The sequence below is a fragment of the Pipistrellus hanaki genome, assembly GCF_964339955.1.
Source record: "Pipistrellus hanaki genome assembly, chromosome: 1".
Taxonomy (NCBI): domain Eukaryota; kingdom Metazoa; phylum Chordata; class Mammalia; order Chiroptera; family Vespertilionidae; genus Pipistrellus; species Pipistrellus hanaki.
Genome location: NC_140503.1, coordinates 170,475,441 through 170,495,008, shown reverse-complemented (window position 1 = coordinate 170,495,008; position 19,568 = coordinate 170,475,441). Strand labels below are relative to the sequence as shown.

General features: G+C 35.6%; 1 protein-coding gene and 1 pseudogene across 2 annotated transcripts; one reads left to right on the top strand and one right to left on the bottom strand.

The window, feature by feature from the left end:
* Positions 1-5,076: 5,076 nt before the first annotated feature.
* On the top strand, positions 5,077-6,258 carry CABS1 (calcium binding protein, spermatid associated 1; the record flags this gene model as incomplete). Its single annotated transcript, XM_084861041.1, has 1 exon — positions 5,077-6,258. The coding sequence occupies exon 1, from the start codon at positions 5,086-5,088 to the stop codon at positions 6,256-6,258; it is 1,173 nt and encodes a 390-aa protein (XP_084717167.1). The 5' UTR covers positions 5,077-5,085.
* An 8,884-nt stretch (positions 6,259-15,142) lies between these two features.
* LOC311621241 (large ribosomal subunit protein uL4-like) lies at positions 15,143-16,272 on the bottom strand (annotated as a pseudogene). The gene has a single exon. The product of its transcript is annotated as a large ribosomal subunit protein uL4-like (transcript).
* Between the last annotated feature and the right edge of the window lie 3,296 nt (positions 16,273-19,568).

Genomic DNA, 19,568 nt, shown 5'->3' with positions numbered 1-19,568 from the left:
AATGAATCTTTTTAGCTGATTCCACATTAACTCTTCCAAAAGTGACTAGGCCTCTCTCTCATGATGAAGTCACTAATACAGAAGGACCCATCACAAATATTCCAGCTGGTTTATATGGTCTACAATGGCAGTCAAGATTTCCTCCTTCTGATTTCACAACATCCATAGGAACTTCAAAATATTTTAAACTTGTTCCTGTTACAATTATTGGGAAAGATACTATAAAAATTATTGATTATACTATTATTCCACCTGATAAAATAATTATTCTATCTGATAAAGTTATTCTTTCACCTATTATCATTGCCTCTGAAAAAGACATGGCAAGTACTTTTAAAGGGAATATATGTGACCACAAAGATATAACAGAGAAAGAGACAGCTGCTGAATAGGAAATCACTTATTTTACGGAAGACATTTCAGAAAGGGTGGATGGCAATTTTTCTGCAAGTAAAATCGCCCCATTATATGTGGACCACATGATTATTATGTCTGAAAACAGTTGTTCTGAATAGATCTCATGTTAGCATGCCTTTGAATTAGAGACCAGATCACATAATTCCCTTTCAAAGTGAGTATATCCATATATCCCTCTAAGACATATGTCTCATGCACCATATACCAGAGTTTCTGCTTTAGTGTGTCTAAAAAAGCACCCCCCAGAGTTTAAAGCTAAACAAATTGCCAATCTGTGATTTTTAGACATAGAAGCAAGAATTGTGACACTGTTGCCATTGCTCTAAAATGTTTTGATGCCAACGTTAATACCCAAACTCACAGACTACAACTCACTTCCTAGTTGATGCTGGTAATAATTTTCCTTCTAGCTTTTCTGTCAAAATATCTGTGGGAAAGCTACCATAAATGGTGATGATGACAAAATTCTCTCTGAAGTTCTTAACTTAGGAAATATAATAATTGAATATTCTCTTTTTAAAGACACAAAACCTATAGTTGACAGCAGGATACTAATCATGCTTTAAATAGTGATATTTCCTCAGGAAAAAAAATACCACCTATCATTTATAAGACATTTGCACCCAAGAAAGTAGACACTACCATATCTAGAATATCTGATTTTACTGAAGATGAAACATGTATACCTGCAGTAATTTTTGTTAGCTCAGCTTTCCAGGGATGACATCTCCACTGTGAATGAAAACACAGAAAGTGCAATCAACACAACTCTTACTTTCTTTTATCCATTGAAGAAGATGTGCCCAATGCTCCTGCTATTTCCACTAAGAATAAAAATAGCATTGACCATTATTGTTTCTAAGACTTACATCTTTGGAACTATTTCAACCTCTCATCTTAACTTCCAGTGCTCCTAGTAAATAAACTGCAGCCCCAGACTTGTAAAAGGAATAATTGTGTATTACCCAACCATGTTATTAGCAGCACCAAAGCCTGTGTCTTAGTCTATCTATACTGTTTTCCGAGCTGTGTCCACTGGTTCTTCAGACAATATGGCCAATCTGAAACCTAAAATATCTGTTACCTTTGTCACCAAGAACAATTTTTTTTATATTGATGACTCTAGTAATCAAAATTTAGAACATGAAAAAATATTTAGAACCAGAAAAAAGAACCATATTGTTTTCTACTTTTTTATAATAAATAAACCAAATTTGTATTACACAAAGAAAACAACCAAAGCTTCTGCAGAAAAAAAACAAAAAACACAGCTACTGAATTTGAAATGGATTGTCTCACATATGTAAAATATAGAAAATGTTATCCAAACTGTCCAATATATGTTATCTCAAAGCCTTACCTTATAAGTAGAAATGTCATTGCTGATAATAAATCAATCAATAATGATCATAAAGTGTCTTGCAACTGCTTATTTAACCTTTCACATACACAAGGATTCCCTCCCAGATAGATGTATACAGCCACTTTATATAAGACTGAAAATTCAACCTTGCTCAAAGAAGTAATTACCATTATTCCTAATGATGAAGAAGTCTTCATCATACATGGAGATCATTTTTTCAATAGAAGGAAATTCTTAGTTGTAATTTAAGGTAGCAAATCTCAGAGCAACAGATAGGAATTTCAAACTTCAGAAAGCATAAGTGCTACACATGAATACATTGTTGAGATAGAAAAAAATATTTCCTAGATTTCAAGAGCTTTATTTTGTACCATAAACTAACAAGGTTGAAAACACACACACACACACACACACACACACACACACACACACATACACACACACACACACACACACACACACACACACTTTATGCTGGTATCCCTCAGTCACAGATAGAAACAATCATTCCAAATAATATCCCTAAGGAGCCTACCAACAACAACGCAGATATGAGGGTCATGACTGACCATACTATAAATGCCATCTTCCCTGAAAACAAAGGAATACTGACCCCAAAGGCCAACACATCCTTCCACTACAATTTCCTTACTCCTATTCCCAAGATCCCAATCACTGAAGGGGAGAGGTAAAAAACGTGGGTAGAACCAAATCTCAAAATGTAATTAATTGATTCTCTTAATTCCTTTGTTGTTTCTAAAGGTGGGAATTCTTTTGTGAATGAAGATATTGAACCTGAAACTTCCTTAGCAACTACATTCCAATAACAATTATAACCACTTTAATGAGGGTTAATAACTGTTTCCTCCAATAAATTACAAAATCCAAAGCTAGTATATAAACTCTAAAATAAGAATTCTAGTATCCATAGGAGACAACACTTCTCTCAGTTGATGTTTTTAAAATTGTGCATAACAACAATGAAAGGAACTACTATTCAGATAAAATGAAACTCATCATTTCATTCAAAATTAATCTGGTCATCTGTGCTTAAAACAGATGATATCTTTTATGGCATTGACCTATTGGTCATATGTAAGTATATTTCCTAGAGCAGATGGTTCTAATTCTATCTTGAGCATTGCTAAAATTCCAGCAATCCCATCAGGATTTTCATCAATGCTTCTGCTTTTTGATGGAAGACACACACTCTCAATCTAAAGCATCCTTTATTAAGCCAATGATTTTATAACCATAGATAATGGTAATAATATTCTCCATTAGAAAGAAATGCCTCATTTTGCTACAATAAGTCTGATTCTACCCCATGGCTCTATTACTATAAGCAGAGTTGGTGTGACCACAAAAGTAATCTCTGAAATTAAAAACTATTTGAAAAAGTAGTATCTTTGAAGACGATATCATTTCAACTGACATTTCTAACTGGGAATTAAATGCTCAAAAGATGAATATTTTGTTCCTTTCCGAATTCTATTCAACATAACTACCAAGTAATCAAAGATAACTTTCTGATTCTATACAGCCAACACCTCTATCTTTTTCACCCTTTGGTACACAAAAAAATATTCCCTCTAGAGCAGGGGTCCTCAAACTTTTTAAAGTGGGGGCCAGATCACGGTCCCTCAGAGAGCTGGAGGGCCAGACTATATGAACTACTAATTCCTACTGTAACACCTCGGCTGCACTCACTGCCCAAAAAACCTGGCGAGCCGGATCAGACTCCTCTGCAGGCCGCATGTGGCCCGCGGGCCGTAGTTTGAAGACCCCTGCTCTAGAGGATACCAAGTCTTCTTTTTATAGCATGGTTTACCTGAATTAAGATTTACAAACATTAGATGATGAGAAAAAAAATAAAAGTTAAAAAACTTGCCATTAAGTTAGTCAACCCAAATAATGCCAATACTTTCTTTACTGCCACAAGAACTGACAGTATTTCAACTTAGAAGTAAAGAACCTGTGCCTATCATTAACTTGAGACTTCTTTCCCTGTTCCTGATGCTGTCATTCTCTGTGTCAACAGACATTGGAGCATTCAATAGTGACAGCCCCTTGAAGCAGAAACATTTCTAGAGAAGCTGCTCATATCTTTAAAATTAAAAATGTTTATATTGAAATCTATCTAATATTAGTACAAAGAATGGTAATATCATGATAGGTAACCAATTACTAAGGGAAGACACTGTACTTTTGAGGCTGAGTCCATGTCTAAGAAGAATAAGCATTTGCCTTTGAGATAGAATCCACTTCTCTGACTGCTACTGCTGTTGATTTTCAGATTTGGTTGTGTCCAAGTCTAAAAATTCATTCTTCTAATGACACTGAAGGAAAAAATAACATGACTACAATCTCCTTTTATCTAATTAACTAAAATTTAAGGGTGATAGTGAAACAAAATGATGGCTGATATAACTAACATCATTAGAGAAAACCCTCCATCTGAAGTCCAGGATACAATGTCCAAGGCCAATATACTTTATTCCACACACAGATCTGTTTCTGGGTGATTTTTGACATGCAATTCCAACTTCCAATCAGAAAATTATTAGGGGTTGAAATAACATTTTCTAAAGGAAAACATTTCTGAAAAAATTAAAACTACAAAACATGACATTGTCACTGTTATTCAAGTTAATTTAAGAAAAAGTCAGAATTACAACAAGGAAAAAAACTATTTTTATTATGCCAAGTAGAAACATGGGAATTCACTCTCTGAAGAAGAAAACAGAACTCTTGTTACCTAATTACCACTGCAGCTTCATTCACTGCCAAACTGCCATTAATTTTTTAGACATTTAAATACATGAATCACAAGAGAAGAAGCTTCTCCTCAAAAGACCCTATTACTTACTTGAAAGAAAGGCAACTTGAAGCTCATTCTGATAATCTTGTGGCTCCTGGAGTTTCCCCACTTGATGCTAAACCCATAAGGTACCTGGCAGACTTTGCTGTGTCCATTTCAAATGACACTAACTCTGTAATGGAAGGCACACCCCTGCTAACACAGAAACTGTGAGTCCCTTGCTATTGAAATATTGAACTGTAAATGTGGATTCCATAATCAGGGAAGATTCTATTGTCTTTTTTATATAATATCAATACTAGGTGCCCAATCAGGGCATAAAAACAACCTCCAAGGGAAGCCAGAGCCACTGGCCCTGTGGTTGATGCAACAATCACCATGATGACCAATGCTTCAGTCACTATAATGAATACCACTCTCCTGCCTGGGGATACCACTGGTCTCAGAGAAAGATCTGTGAGTGTGCAGGGTGCCACTTTGTCCCATGGCTGATGATGGTTTGCCAAAAATTTATTCACATCCTCCAACAGAAAGCAGTAAGACAATAACTGAAGCAGCCATTCTCTTTGGGACTGACACTATCCCTACATCAGAAACAACTGTTGCTTCAGAAGGAGACCACATTGCTTCAGTAAGTGACTATATACTGGAATGTGATTTTTCAACAATTACAAGCAACTGGTTTCCATATCAAAAGGAAAGACTAAATTCAGAAGAGAATATGGAGTCCTATATTAACTCATCAACCAATCTGGAGAAAGAAATTGCCACTCTGACCAGCACTACAAGCTCCATGGCTAATGACTCTATTACTGAAAATGTCATTCCAGTGAAAATTGGTAATATCTCATCACCAGTCACTTCTGTTTCTTTGATAGATTTTTCCACTAGCATTGCAGAAAAAGATGTTCTCTTGGATACCATTGATCCAGGAGATAAAGATGTCCCAATAACTTCTGAAGTCTCCGCTTCACTAAAGAAAAGCACTTCCAGTGTTACTGACATCCCTGCCCTTCCAGCTAAGGGACAACTTGATGTCCACAATTATAGTCCCTCAACTAAATCCGATGTCACTGCTGATGAAGTTGTCCAGATGACTGACTCTTCTATTCCTGAGACCGAAATCGCTCCAACTGCTGAAAAAAACTTCACTACTGTTCCAGACATAAGTACCTTTACAGAAGAGAAAATAACTGAAATTGACTTAATTCTTCCGAAAGATGACCCCAATGCTGATTCTGATGAAGCAAAGTTCATCACTGTGTTTGAATTTACTACCACTGACAGAGGAGACCAAAATAACCCAGAAGGTATTCTGTTAACTAATGAAGAGTCTATGGGTGGAGTTGATGTTTGGATGGAGAGAGAATTTGCCAGTGAAGCAGATAGCCCTCCTGTTTTGCTTACTGCTATTGAATCCAAATACAACTTCGTTGTTCCTAAAACAGTACCTTTGAACCTCTTGGAAGATTCATCTCCTACAATGAAGGAAGATTTGTCTGAAAATAACAAAATGGAACCTGTAACTGAGGCTACTGAAGCATTTTCCAAAACTACCCTTGATCTAGATAATCCAAGCCAAAAGGAAGACACTTTTACAACTGAAATGGGTGTCTTTAAACTACTGAAAGAAGAGCCAAATGAGTTCCTGATTTAAAATCAACAAAAGAGGTGCTATGTCCAATTGTGTAATAGCCTAGACATCCAGTTTTAATATGTAAGAAGTACATCCAACAAACAAAAAGTAATAAAAAGAGAAAGTGGGCATTTAAGGCAAGTATTGAATTTAGAAAATGTAGATGCTTAGGGATAGAGATAATGCAGCAAAATGTGCTTATGGAAACTTACAAAACTTGACAGTACAAGAGTTTCACTCATATCACAAAGTTTGAGTAAGTTATCCAATAATCAGAGATATCAAGAGAGCAATAAAGAAAGCTCGCTACATTTAATGATTTATGTCATTTTAGTTAATACTTAATTGCATAATTTACTGTCAAAGATATAAAGAAAGTAAATTAATAGATCTAAAATGCCTATTCTAAACATTTTTCATTAGTATGCAACTAATTATTCTCACCTTTTTACTTTTTAATTTTTTTAATTTAATGTTCCTATGCAATGTTTTATTATAAATTAATGGAATTGTGTAAGCATTTGAGACCAAAATATGAAATCACCAACAAAAAACAATATAATCTTTAAGAGTAAAGATATGTAACAAGAACTTTCTAATGAAGAAAAGAAAAATTTTTATTCTCACCTTTTATAATATATAACTGCAATCTTCACTCATCTAAGAACTGAGGCCCTTCAGTAATTGTTTTTGTGTCCACGTGTAAGAAACATAAGTATTGAAGGTCTATGGAGTTAGGCAAAATGATATTTTACAAATATGTACATTTGTCAAGAACAAATTATTATGTAAAGGTATGAATTAGTTTAATTTTCTTTCTTTAAAATGTCTTTCCTGAATTTTTGTCAATTTTTTTCAGGTCTTAAGCACTGATATCACACTCTTCTTATGCTTTGTTTAGCAATTCAAGGACATATATCTTCATCCTTTTCTGACACAGATTTCTGAAAGTCTGCTTTCACTTTGCTGATTCTTCAATAAATCTTGACAGCAACTGATTTACTGTGTGTAGGTGTGTTTGATATTCTAATACAGGATTCACAAGTTAGGAGAGATGTAAGTAAAATGAAAGTCTACTATTTTTTTTAAAGAATAACTTAATTCAGGACACTAAGAATAAAATTATTCTATATAGATTCATAATTTTATTGTATATAAAAAAGGCAAAAGAAAAAACACTAGATGAAAAGTAAATGGTATGCACATATGGGATATGGGGGCAGTTGGGAAGGTTAAGGATTTATACCATTGGGTAGACTATAAACTAGAATGCTTATGGTAATATGTTAAAACATAGAAACACATTTTAACAAAAATTTAGTAACATGATAATTTAGTAACATGAACTACAAAACCATGGGATGAGTTGGTTAATTAATCTTGCTTTAACAATTGAGTATTTGAGCAGAAAAATCAAGATAGAGTACTATTTAAAACCACACTATATTCTCCTTGAGTCATTCCCCTAAATGTCACTTCTTCATCCATATAGACCCCTGTATTGTCTCTCCCATCACAATGCCCCAATGATACACAGTATCTTGCTATATGTAACATCCATAATTTTTTTAAAAATGTCTGTTGTATTAATTTCCTAAGGCTGAGTTAACAATTATTACAAAATAGATGGCTTAAAAAATATAAATTCTCTTAAAATTCTGAAGGATATAAGTCTGAAATTACAGTGTCAGAAGTACCATATGGTCTCTAAAAGTTTGAGGACAGGATCTTTCCTTGCTCCCTCCTACCTTCTAGTGGTTGCTGGCAATCCTTGACATTCTTTGGCTTATAGACTCATAACTACAATCTCTACCTCCCTCAATACATGATGTCCTTTCTGTGTGTCTTTTTATGCAAATTCATAAGAACACCAGTCATTGGGTTAGCCCCCCTTAATCCAGTATGACTTCTTAACTTGGGTATATCTGCAAAGACCACCATATTTGAATAAGGTCACATCCATGGCTTCTTGGAGTTAGGAATCTGATATATTTGGTGGTAAGGGAAAAGATGTAATACAACTCATAACATCTGTTTAATATTTATCTTTCCTACTATATTTTATGTTTAAATAATTAAGAAGATCACATGATTTATCATCAAAACTAGAACACTTTTGAGACTGAAAGGAACCACTATTTAATAACAACTCCAAAGTACAATAATAGGAATGAAATTGGCTGTCCGGAGTAACACAGCTAATCATTTCATTCCAGAGGAAAGGGATCATAACCCTCTTGTCCATTGCTCAATCCTGAGCATTCTGAACATAATAGATGCTCAATAAACATGTTAAATGTATGAATAAAAAAGTCTGGATAATCATTCTATTTACTAGGCAATGAATGCTCTCTGAGGAAGGATGATATAAAATGGATACTCAGAGATGAATATGAGTTTACCAGAACAAGAAGGGGATAACTGGTTTGAAGCGGGGGCAAAGATCCAGAACATAAAAGTACTTGGTGTGGTCAATAATATTGAAGTAAAGTTACAGCACAGTAGATCTGAGATAGAATAGTAACAGATATATCAAATTGTGACATTATAACCTTACGAAAAAAAATCCAATTGGGCCAGACCATGCATATTAGAGTTCTCTTGAAGGGGTTGGGGGAAATAATGATACAAATAGATGATATCCATAGATAGATAGGTGGATAGATAATAGATAGATTGATGAGGATAGATAGATGATAGATACCGTGTTTCCCCGAAAATAGGACATCCTCCGAAAATAAGACCTACTTACAGGTTTCCTTCTAAGTGAAATATAAGGCATCCCCCAAAAATAAGGCCCCCTTAGGCTAAACATGAAAGATTTGGTCCACTGATTCTGAAAGAAATGGAGTCACAAGAAATTCACCAGGAAGTTCAGGAATTTGATTGTTATGATGATGTTCCAGAAGATGATGACATGATTGTCATTGAATAAATGAGTAAATTCTTGATACTGTAGGATTCACAGTTTGTCTGGTTTGTGTTGACAACTACCGTACCGTGTACAGGTAATAAATTTCCTTTATTTCATTTAACAATAAATGTGCACCGTGTTCTTCTTCATGGAAAAATAAGACATCCCCTGAAAATAAGACCTAGCACATCTTTGGGAGCAAAAATTAATATAAGACACTGTCTTATTTTCGGGAAAACAGGGTAGGTGATATATATAGAGAGAGGAGGGAATATTTCTTTTAAGAATTGGCACACAGGATAAAAGTGAAGGAATGGGAAAAAATTTCCATGCAAATGGAAAAGAAAAATAAGCTGGAGTAGTAATACTCATATCCAACAACATAAACTTTAAAAGCATGCTAAGCGAAATAAGCAAGTCAGAGAAAGATAAATATCATATTACCTCACTCATTTGTGGAATATAATCAACAACATAAACTGATGAACAAAAATAGAACCAGAGGGGGAGAAAAAACTAGAGGATATAATACAAGTAATCCTATTATTTTCTGGTTTTTAATATTTCCTACAACTTATGTGATATCATACTATGTTAATACAGTTTTGGTAATATTATACTTAAAATCCTTTTATTCTTGAAATATCAATGTTTATTGCATGTAATATTATTATATGTAAGATTATTTTTCTTGAATAATAGATGTTTATTGCATGTAACATTATCATATTTAAAATCTTTTTTCTTGAAATTAAAAAAAAAAAACTGAAAAAAAAAAAGAAATTGGCTATAGTCCTAACCATTTTGGCTCAGTGGATAGAGCCAGCCTGAGAACCAGTGGATAGAGCGCTGGTACTGGGTTTGATTCCCATCAAGGGCACATATTTTGGTTGCAGACTCCTCCCTAGCCTGGGCCTTGGTCAGGGATCCTGTAGAAGGCAACCAATTGATGTGTTTCTCCCACATTGATGTTTCTCTCTGTCTTTCCCTCTTTCTTCCACTCTTTTTAAAAATCAATGGGAAAATATCCTCAGGTGAGGATTAACAACAACAAAAATTGGCTTATATACTTGTGGAGACTGGCAAATTAAAAATCCATACCCCAGATTGGCTGATAGGCTGTAAATTCAGATAAAAGTTATAGTCTTGAGTACAAAATCCACAGGGCAAGTCAGTAGACTGGAAATTTAGAAATGGTTTCTATGCTTTAGTCTCAAAGCAGGATTCCTCCTTTTTAGAAAATGTCAGTCTTTGCTCTTAAGGCCTTCAACTGATTAGATCCTATTCACATAATGAAAAGTAAACTGCTTTACTTAGAGTCAACTGATTGTAAATGTTAATCACATCTATAAAATACCTCACAACAACATCCAAACTAGTGTTTGACCAAACAGTTAGGTACGCTAACCTAGCCACATTAACTCAAAAAATTAACTTATCACATCAGATGTAGCAATTTGGGTTAAAATTTCACAGAACAGTTCATCTTTTCTGAGCCAGTTTCACTGGAATTAACATGGTTTTTTGTTTGATTGATTGTTCATTTTTGTTTTGTTTTGTTTTGCTTTGCTTTGCTTTATTTTGTTTTATAGCAACTAAAAGGAGTTTTAATGTGAAGTGCTTTGATAAAAATATTGAAATAAATTTTCTGAAATATTTCATTGAGAATATGTCCATGCAGTTTCATGGAGCTCCCAGAATTCTAGGTACTAATACCCTGTAACATGGTTTGGGAAATGCTGATATAGACAATGATTGGCATCCAAAGTTATAGGCAAGTGGTAAATATATTAATTGTGGTTTAGAAAGATTATTTAGATGAGAAAGTACAAGTTGTATTGGGAAGGTAGAGAAAGCAAGAGGCAGAGAGACAAGAAACCACAGTAGGAACCAATAAGAATGATTCTCAATATATTCCCATACTTATTAGTGTATCCTATCTAATAAAAGAGTAATATGCAGATTGACCATTACTCCAACACACAAGATGGCTGCCTCCATGTGGTCAAAGATCCTGCCCCCATATGGACACAAGATGTCCACCACAAGATGGCCAGCAGGAGAGGGCAGCTGGGAGGCACCAGGCCTGAAAAGGAGGGCAGTTGAGAGTGACCAGGCCTGCAAGGGAGGGCAATTGGAGGTAATCAACCCTGTAGGGGAGGGCAGTTAGGGGTGGCCAGGCCTGCAGAGGAGGGAAGTTGGGGCAAACAGGCTGGCAGTGGAGCAGTTAGACATCAATCAGGCTGGCATGAGAGCGGTTAGGGGGTGATCAGGCTGGCAGGTAGAAGTGGATTGGGGCAATCAGGAAGGCAGGCAGGCGAGCAGTTGGGAGCCAGCAGTCCTGGATTGTGAGAGGGATGTCCAACTGCCCAGTTAGACCCAATCCCGCTCAGCAGTTTAACATCCCTCAAGGAGTTCCAGATTGGAAAGGGTGCAGGCTGGGCTGAGAGACACCCCCCCACCCGGTGCACCAATTTCGTGCACTAGGCCTCTAGTTATATTTATATTAACAAGAATGATAATAAGATAAGCACAAGTTCAACTACATAACCTCCTTGACATGAAAATTTTACGTAAAAATTTGAAAGTTCAAATATTAGTCCCAATTTGTAGTTGTTCCAACTTAAGTTGGCTGTCTCTCTTTAATGAGAACAAGCATCTTGTGGTTGTAATTCTCACATTTTCTCTCATTCTATAGAATTTTGGATTAGATATAATTTACAACAAAGTTAGAAAAGGAAAGGAAGCTCATATATATTTATTTGGTCAAAAAATCATTTATTGTCTATGTTTATGCCAGGAAATCTAGTTGATAGGGATACAAAACTGCCTAAGATAGAGTTTGTCTTGCTCGCTATAACAATAAAAAATTCTCTTAACATAAATTAAGCAAACTTTAAAACATCTTGGTCCAATGGAAACGAAAAACTGAAGATAAAATTGGGTTGAAATGCTGGCTCTTGAAACTATGAGCTAATTATTTATTTGTTCAAGTCTATTTTTTTTATGTACAAAATCACTTTGTCTGTGAAAGCACACAAATCTAGACCTGCATCTTGATCTAGATTTTAGGTTGTTCTAAAATTGTTTTAAAATATATATGAACAAATTGGGGAAAAACAATTACCAAGGAGATACTGTATCCAGTGCCCTCAACTTCACCTTCAGGATAAAAAAAATCTAGAGAACCTCATCTGATCTTCAATTCATCACCAGGTAAAGCAATGCCAAGATACATCATAGTTAGCAGCTAAGTTGAAAGAAAAGCATCGTAAATCAAATTAACTATGTGTAAATATTATTCATAATGTTTTCCCATCTTTCTGGCAATGACAGTTTCATGAAAAGTATAACTTTGACATCAAAGCAAATGTCAAACTACTACAGTGCTCACATTTTGTATTGTTCAATAACTAGAACATTTCTTGTGAGCAAGATCGTTATTGTGGTGCATCACATATCTTCTTCTTTTACAATTTATTTAAAGAATTATTATTGGTCTAGTGGCAACAAACATATTAAGGAGGTGTCAAATGGCTAGTCATCTTTTTCTTAATTTTGTTTTGAAAATTCAAGAAAGAATGCAACTTTTGGAGCTGCCTTCCAACTATAATGTTTAAATTGAGCTCACTTTGTGATCTCTAAAATCTGATGTTTAAGAATAAAGTATTTTACCTTAAAAAGCTAAAATTGAACACAAAAGATGCTACCATCTTCAAATACTCTCTGCCAGCTTAGAGTCTTCAACATTTGCACCTAAGACAAATATTATAAATAGTAGTCTTAATTCTGAAAATGTTCATTAGACCTAGAGTTTGTAGTCAGTTTCAAATTATCACTTTGTTAAGTAAATTTCAAGTGAGTCAAATGTTAATTAGCCATGATGTTTCTGAGAAAAATGAAAGGACAAATGTCACCTTTTGAAGATATACCACACCTTGTTTGCTTCAGGAAACAATTGAATTAGCTCAGAAGCAAATGCTAAAATAATAATAATATTTTTCTTAACAATAGGAACTAAATAGGATAAAGGAGTGGGGGGAAATCCTTTATAAGGCATGAATCAGCTGCACTCTTCCAGGCTTCAGAAGCTGAGGCAAGACTGATACTTCTGGACAAGCAGAGGGAGGATCCCTTATTACGGTATCATTTTTAAAATGTCAAAGACTTAAATTTTCTTTAGACTTTGATTAAATTCAGTTTCTAATCAGTATAATTATTATGAGATCTCAAACTCTGCTTACTACAGACTTCTCATAGACAATGCATTTGAAAGGAAATATCATACTTTTTTTTAAATGGAAGTGCTTTAACAAAGTCATCAGCCTATAAGCTTTATCCACTTTTATTAGTAAGGTATTAATACTTTTAGAAATTATAGTAATAAAAATATTTTATCTCTGGAATACCAAATAGCTTTAAGATAAACCTTTTAGATATAAATCTATATTTTAGTTTTGTAATTATAAAAATAAAAATGTTTTCAGTAGCAGAAACAACTGTTGTACTAAATTATACAAGAACTCATTGGGCATAATTTTTTAATTAATCAATGTTTCCATTTGATTTGTCTATTTTGTTACAAAGGGAGTGTGTCTTATATTTTGCTTGAGGCTGTGACTGTTTCACATGATGAAGGTACACTTATTTAGTTTTCTATTGTATTCTTCAGGTATTGTGATGTGATCATTTCATCAAATAAATTACCGTAATCACTTAATGTTACATTTAGAAAAATGGGCCTCAGATAGGTTAAGTAATGTGATCAGAATTTGACCAATAAATGAAGTTCAACTCTATAACTGTTGATACTGTGATTTTTCTCTTAAAATCACAAGATATCCTACTGAATAAAGTCATTGTTAAAACATATTATTCTCCATCAATTACGTTGTGGCTATCATGTCTTTAATATTGTAATTTAAAGATTGGAAAAGCATTCACATTTGAAATTGAGATTTTATAAGCATAAATAATTAGTTATTGATTCCATTACTTAGCTACTTTTCTTGCAAAGTTATAAAGAAAAAATAGCTCTAGCTGGTGTCTCTCAGTGGATAAAGCATTGGCCTATGGACTGAAGGGTCCTGGGTTTGATTCTGGTCTAGGGCATATGTCCGGGGTTGTGGGCTCAATCTCAAGTAGGGGGTATGCAGGAGGCAGCCAATCAATGATTCTCTCTCATCATTGATGTTTCTATCTTTCTTTCCCTCTCCTTTCCTCTCTGAAATCAATAAAATATATATTTTTTAAAAGAAAAAATAATTGTATAGTAACTGCAATTAAGGAGCTTTAGGTTTGTTTTGGTTTGGTTTGTTTTTTAATTTTGTGTTTGCTTGTTTCTTTCATTTCCTTTGGGTAAGAGAATCCAGCAATAATGATCATATCAAAAGAGTTGAGCAGAAATGTTAAATTTCTAAAAATTATTCATAAACAATGAAAATAACACTGATGCTGAAACCGGTTTGGGTCAGTGGACAGAGAGTCAGCCTGCGAACTGAAAGGTCCTGAGTTTGATTCCAGGCAAGGGCATGTATCTTGGTTGCGGGCACAACCCCAGTAGAGGGTGTGCAAGAGGCAGCTGATTGATTATTCTCTCTTATCGATGTTTCTAACTCTCAATCCCTCTCTCTCCCTCTCTGTAAAAAAATCAATAAAATATTTTTAAATAAAGAAAAGAAAATAACACTGATGACAAGATGAATAAAAATTCACATTTCTAACTAAACACATTTTAAGTTGTAACTTCATGTTTAAAAGTTTCTGCCTAGTGTTTATGTGTTTAAATTATTAAATAAACAAACAACACCAAAAAAAAAGGTTTTTATTCATGTTTCTCGCTACCTTTGATTAGGTTTTTATTCAAAATTAGCTCTCCAAAGTGATTTGATCTTTATGGAATAAACAAATTTAAGTTTATGCCACAGGCTTTTTTCTTCTGTAGTGGGTTCTTTTCTGCAGGCTTCCTCTCAACTGCTGGTTTCTGGATACCTACAGCCTTTTCCCACCAAAGGCTTCTGCCTCGTAAGGCCAACAGCCTTCCTTCACTACCATAGGCTTCTTGCCTGGAGCCCCTTCTCATCTGATTAGGCTTCTACCAATGCTGCTGCTTTATCTTCCTGGAGCTTGTGGTTCTAGGCCTGGCAGAGAATAGTGTTGCAGTGCATGGTCTTTGCATATGGGTTTGGTTTCAACATTATTCTTGGGTTTTCCAGTGGATTCTTCTTCAGGATTCTGTGAAGAATCTTCTTGTGTGGTGTGCGGAGGACTCTTTGGATCTCTGGGCTTTCCAAGATTCTGCTGAGGTCTGTGCTGAGCACCTTGTGCATTGGAAGGTGGTAGTTATTCTTGGAGGCAAGTGCCATAGAAATCATCCAACTTGCAGAAAGCAATTTCAGACATAGCCCACAACCCAACAGAAACAAGTGTCAAAATGTTCATTTTACTTACATTACACAGAGTAATTCCAGGGATGTTCTGAAGGCTTTGATAACACCATTGTCCTCATGATAGGTGATACAAGGTCCCTTGTACTGGATATGATGACAATTTCTCATTTTGCCTTTGCCAGTTCTCATGCGCTGAGAGGCATAGACCTTGTTGATACCATTCCCGGCCTTAAATTTCTTAAGAAGCAAAAACGGCATCCTTGGTTTTCTTATAGCCTTCAACTTTAGCTTCAACCACCAAAGGATTTTCAGGAACTTCCTCAATAGGATGATGATCTTTAGACATAACCAGGATAGGGAAGGCCAAGGCAGCCAGGACAGAGCTGATGGCATGTCACTTCTGGGTGGTATTCACTCTGTGGTGCCAATGGCACCAGGTTTTGGTTGGTGCAAATGTGTGTCCCCCACAACACATACTCCCAAAAGACCCCTGGCAAGATGAGAAGTGCCACCACCTCAAACTCTGACAATTTGAGCCACAGTACTGCCAGCAGCCAATACTAAGCCCTGGTTTGATGAACTGCCAATTCACTGAGAGCATAAGGCTGTCTACTGTTCTTGCACAAGTTGTCATGAACAAAGTTCACAATATCTGATTGAATGGGAGCCTTAAACACAAAATGACTCCTCCTTTTCAAAGTATACTGATGTCAGTGGATGAATGCAAGCCATGGTGTGAGGAGGAGAAGGCCAAGCTCCTCTCCCTGGTGGCTCTTACAGGAAGAATCATAAATATTTTAATAACAGAAAATCCACACATAAATTAAAACATTGTATCACACATTTTAATTTTTGCTTATTTTTTTCTTATCTACTTGGATAATTGACATACAATGTGGTATTAAACTTTCTAATTATTATACATGAAGACTATGTCGAAATTTGAAAAGAAAAATTTCATGATTATCAGTATCCCTATTTTTCATTATAAATGTTTCTCCTTTGGTTAAAACTCATTAAATACAAAATTATACTTCTTTTATTTTCCCACCACCAGTGAAGCACCTTCTATCGCCTACTTTTAGAAGACCCTAAGACAAGATGAAGGCTCTGGTTTTGATTGCAATCATCTTGACTTTCACTACCCGCTTCTTGGAAAATATTAGATATCCTACATATGTTTATTTTCTTATTTAGTTCTTAATCATTAAGAGTAAAATTAGTTCATTGTTTTATGTTAATGTAGGTTTATACTGTACACACATTGTTTTAATTTTATTTTTGCCAAAGACCTTAATTTAACTCTTTCTCATCATCTTTTGTTGACCTTGGGATGCAATCAATAATTTTCTTTTATTTCTTTCTGCATATTTATAGTTTCTAGAATTCCAAACATTTATAATTAGAACATTATAATGCCATGATTTTAAATTATATGTTCTGAGTAATACCTTTGCTATGGTATTTCTGTATATTCCCCCAAAAGAAAGACATTGTGAAGGAAGTTGATTATAAGGAACACTATAAAATCAACTTGAAACCATATAAAAGATTTAACAGAGATAAGATAAATTCAGAAATTCTAGATATGATATATAATTTCCAATGAAGAGCATATGTTTGGTATCTCTAACTTTTTTAGATTTATTTACCTACTACCTGCACCTAAATTACATTGTCTAAAGGATAAATTACATTGTCTAAGGCTCATTGCTGTGAATATAATTCATCATTATTTGGTGAACTGGCAATGTCTTATGGGCTCTGCTAACTGAGAGCGCCACCTCTTCCCCTGTTATCTCATCTAAAATGTAGTAAGGAGGATCTTCATCTAATGAAAATCCATATTCTAGAGCTCCTTGGATCATTAATGTTTCTCTCCCACAAAGGGCAGTCTGGTTTTTCCTTACAGCAATTCATAAATAAGTTGTTCCAAATAATCTTTAGGATTGGCACCTGAATAAATAGTAGTTAATATGATCAAGAGCCAAATCTAGTACTACCAGGAAGTTGCAAACTAATTCAACACACCTATAAGAAAGAATGGAGAGAAACCCTTCTGCTTAAACATCTCCAGAAAAGAAACTGATCATCTTTCTTACCCCATGTGCTGTGTACATCCGTATCCCATGTTATTAAGACACTCAAAATTCTAAAATTGTATTCAGTTCCATTCACCCTAACCCAACCACATTTTATCCTAATAAATAATTTATAATCAGTATTTTTAAAATGCCATATATGTTCTGAGTCTAAATGTGATAACATATATGTATTCTTCATCTCATTTTAGTCAGCTGTTCCACATAAGAGAAAACTCCATGAAGAAGTAAGTTTTATCTATATTTCTGATGATCTTTTTGTATTTTCATTCATAATCATAAGTCATTTATGTCTGAAAATATCTGTATTTTACCGGTTTTTATTCCTGACCTAAGAAAATGTTGAGAGAGCCAGAGTCACCCAATGGGAATAGTTCTCTTAGTACCAAAGCCCTGTCTTCAGTTTCTAGTCTCTTAGATAAGTATTTATCTGCCATGAGAGTAGGACAGTTTAGCACATAGAAAGCAATGTTTACCCAGCCTTCAGTACCAAAAACTATCTACATTTATTCAATGTAAATGTCTTTCTTTTTATAAGTAATAATGGGTGGTTTTTTTTTCACATAATGACATGTGCTTTTATTTAAATTGTTCTGTAGTGCTCTTTTGTTTTTCAAATTTAAATCCCAAACTTATAGTCAAGAAGTAGAACAGCCCATCAAGTACAAGCATTATGCATACTGATAAATTCAGCAGAGCTGAGGACAAAGAATTTCATCTGGAGCTTCTCAGGACACTCAAAATGCACATTTGCTCTTGAATATGAAGATCTATCTTGACTGAAGAGATAAGTGGGGAAGCTGGCCTTAGAGCTATGACGTAGGAGGTAGGAACAGCTGACTCTCAGGTGAAAGGCTTTGGCTTCCTTAAGGAAGCAGAAACCAAACCACAGAAAGGCTGACCTGAATCAGGGGGCAGAATCTTATCAGCCAGCACCACAGGCCAGGGAGAGACAAAAGGGAGAGGTGGTGACTGTGGCAAAGCAGGGAGGGACAACCTCTGTGCAGTTTCACCAGCAGGCAGTTCAGGCTTGGAATCTCTCTCACGCGTTTCTGAGAGAGATTCCAAATCTAGATTGGCATGTGAAATTCCCCAGTTTTAAATGTTGTCAACTGGTTCCAGATGGCTCAAACACCGGGTAGGGACAAGCAAATCCATCTTCTTACCAAATACGGCCTGCAAGCTTCTGTTTGCAACCTTTGGCCCTAACGAACTAGACCGAGTTCTATGACCTGTCACAGATCATTCCCCCTCCGCCTTGGGCACCCAGAACAACCTTCCTGGCATGAAAGTTTATGCCCTGTGTTGCAATCTATGCCCCCTTCTGACAAAATTTGCAAATGCACTCCCACACCCCACCTATCTATTGATGCCCCGAGTTGAGAATCACTGCATCTTGCCGGTGTCCCCAAGGCCAAGATTAGAACTCGGTCTAGTTTGTTCAGGGCAAAGGTTGCAAACAGAAGCTTGCAGGCCGTGTTTGGTGAGAAGATGGATTTGCTTGTCCCTACCCCGTGTTTGAGCCATCTGGAACCAGCTGACGATGTTTAAAACTGGGGAATTGCACGTGCCAATCTAGATTTGGAATCTCTCCCCGAAACCCGGCTAAGCCTGAGCTTTGCTTTCAGAGAAAAACATTTGTTAGTTTTTCAAACATGAAATGATTGTTGGGAAATGTGCATGCATCTCGGATGTCTTTTTCCTTGTGCCCAGCATGGAGAATGCACTCTGTCCCCTCCACGTGGGAGTCAGATCCTAAGGATCCCAAGCAAATCGAGGTGTCCTCACCCACACACCAGCGCCCGGCAGCCCTCTTCATGGCTCCCTGTGCCCACTCCCTGGGCTGGGCGGCCGGAAGGAGACCTGTTTCCTCTCAGTCACAGAGGCCAGAAGTCTGAGGTCCAGGCTTCTGGAACCAGGCAGCTC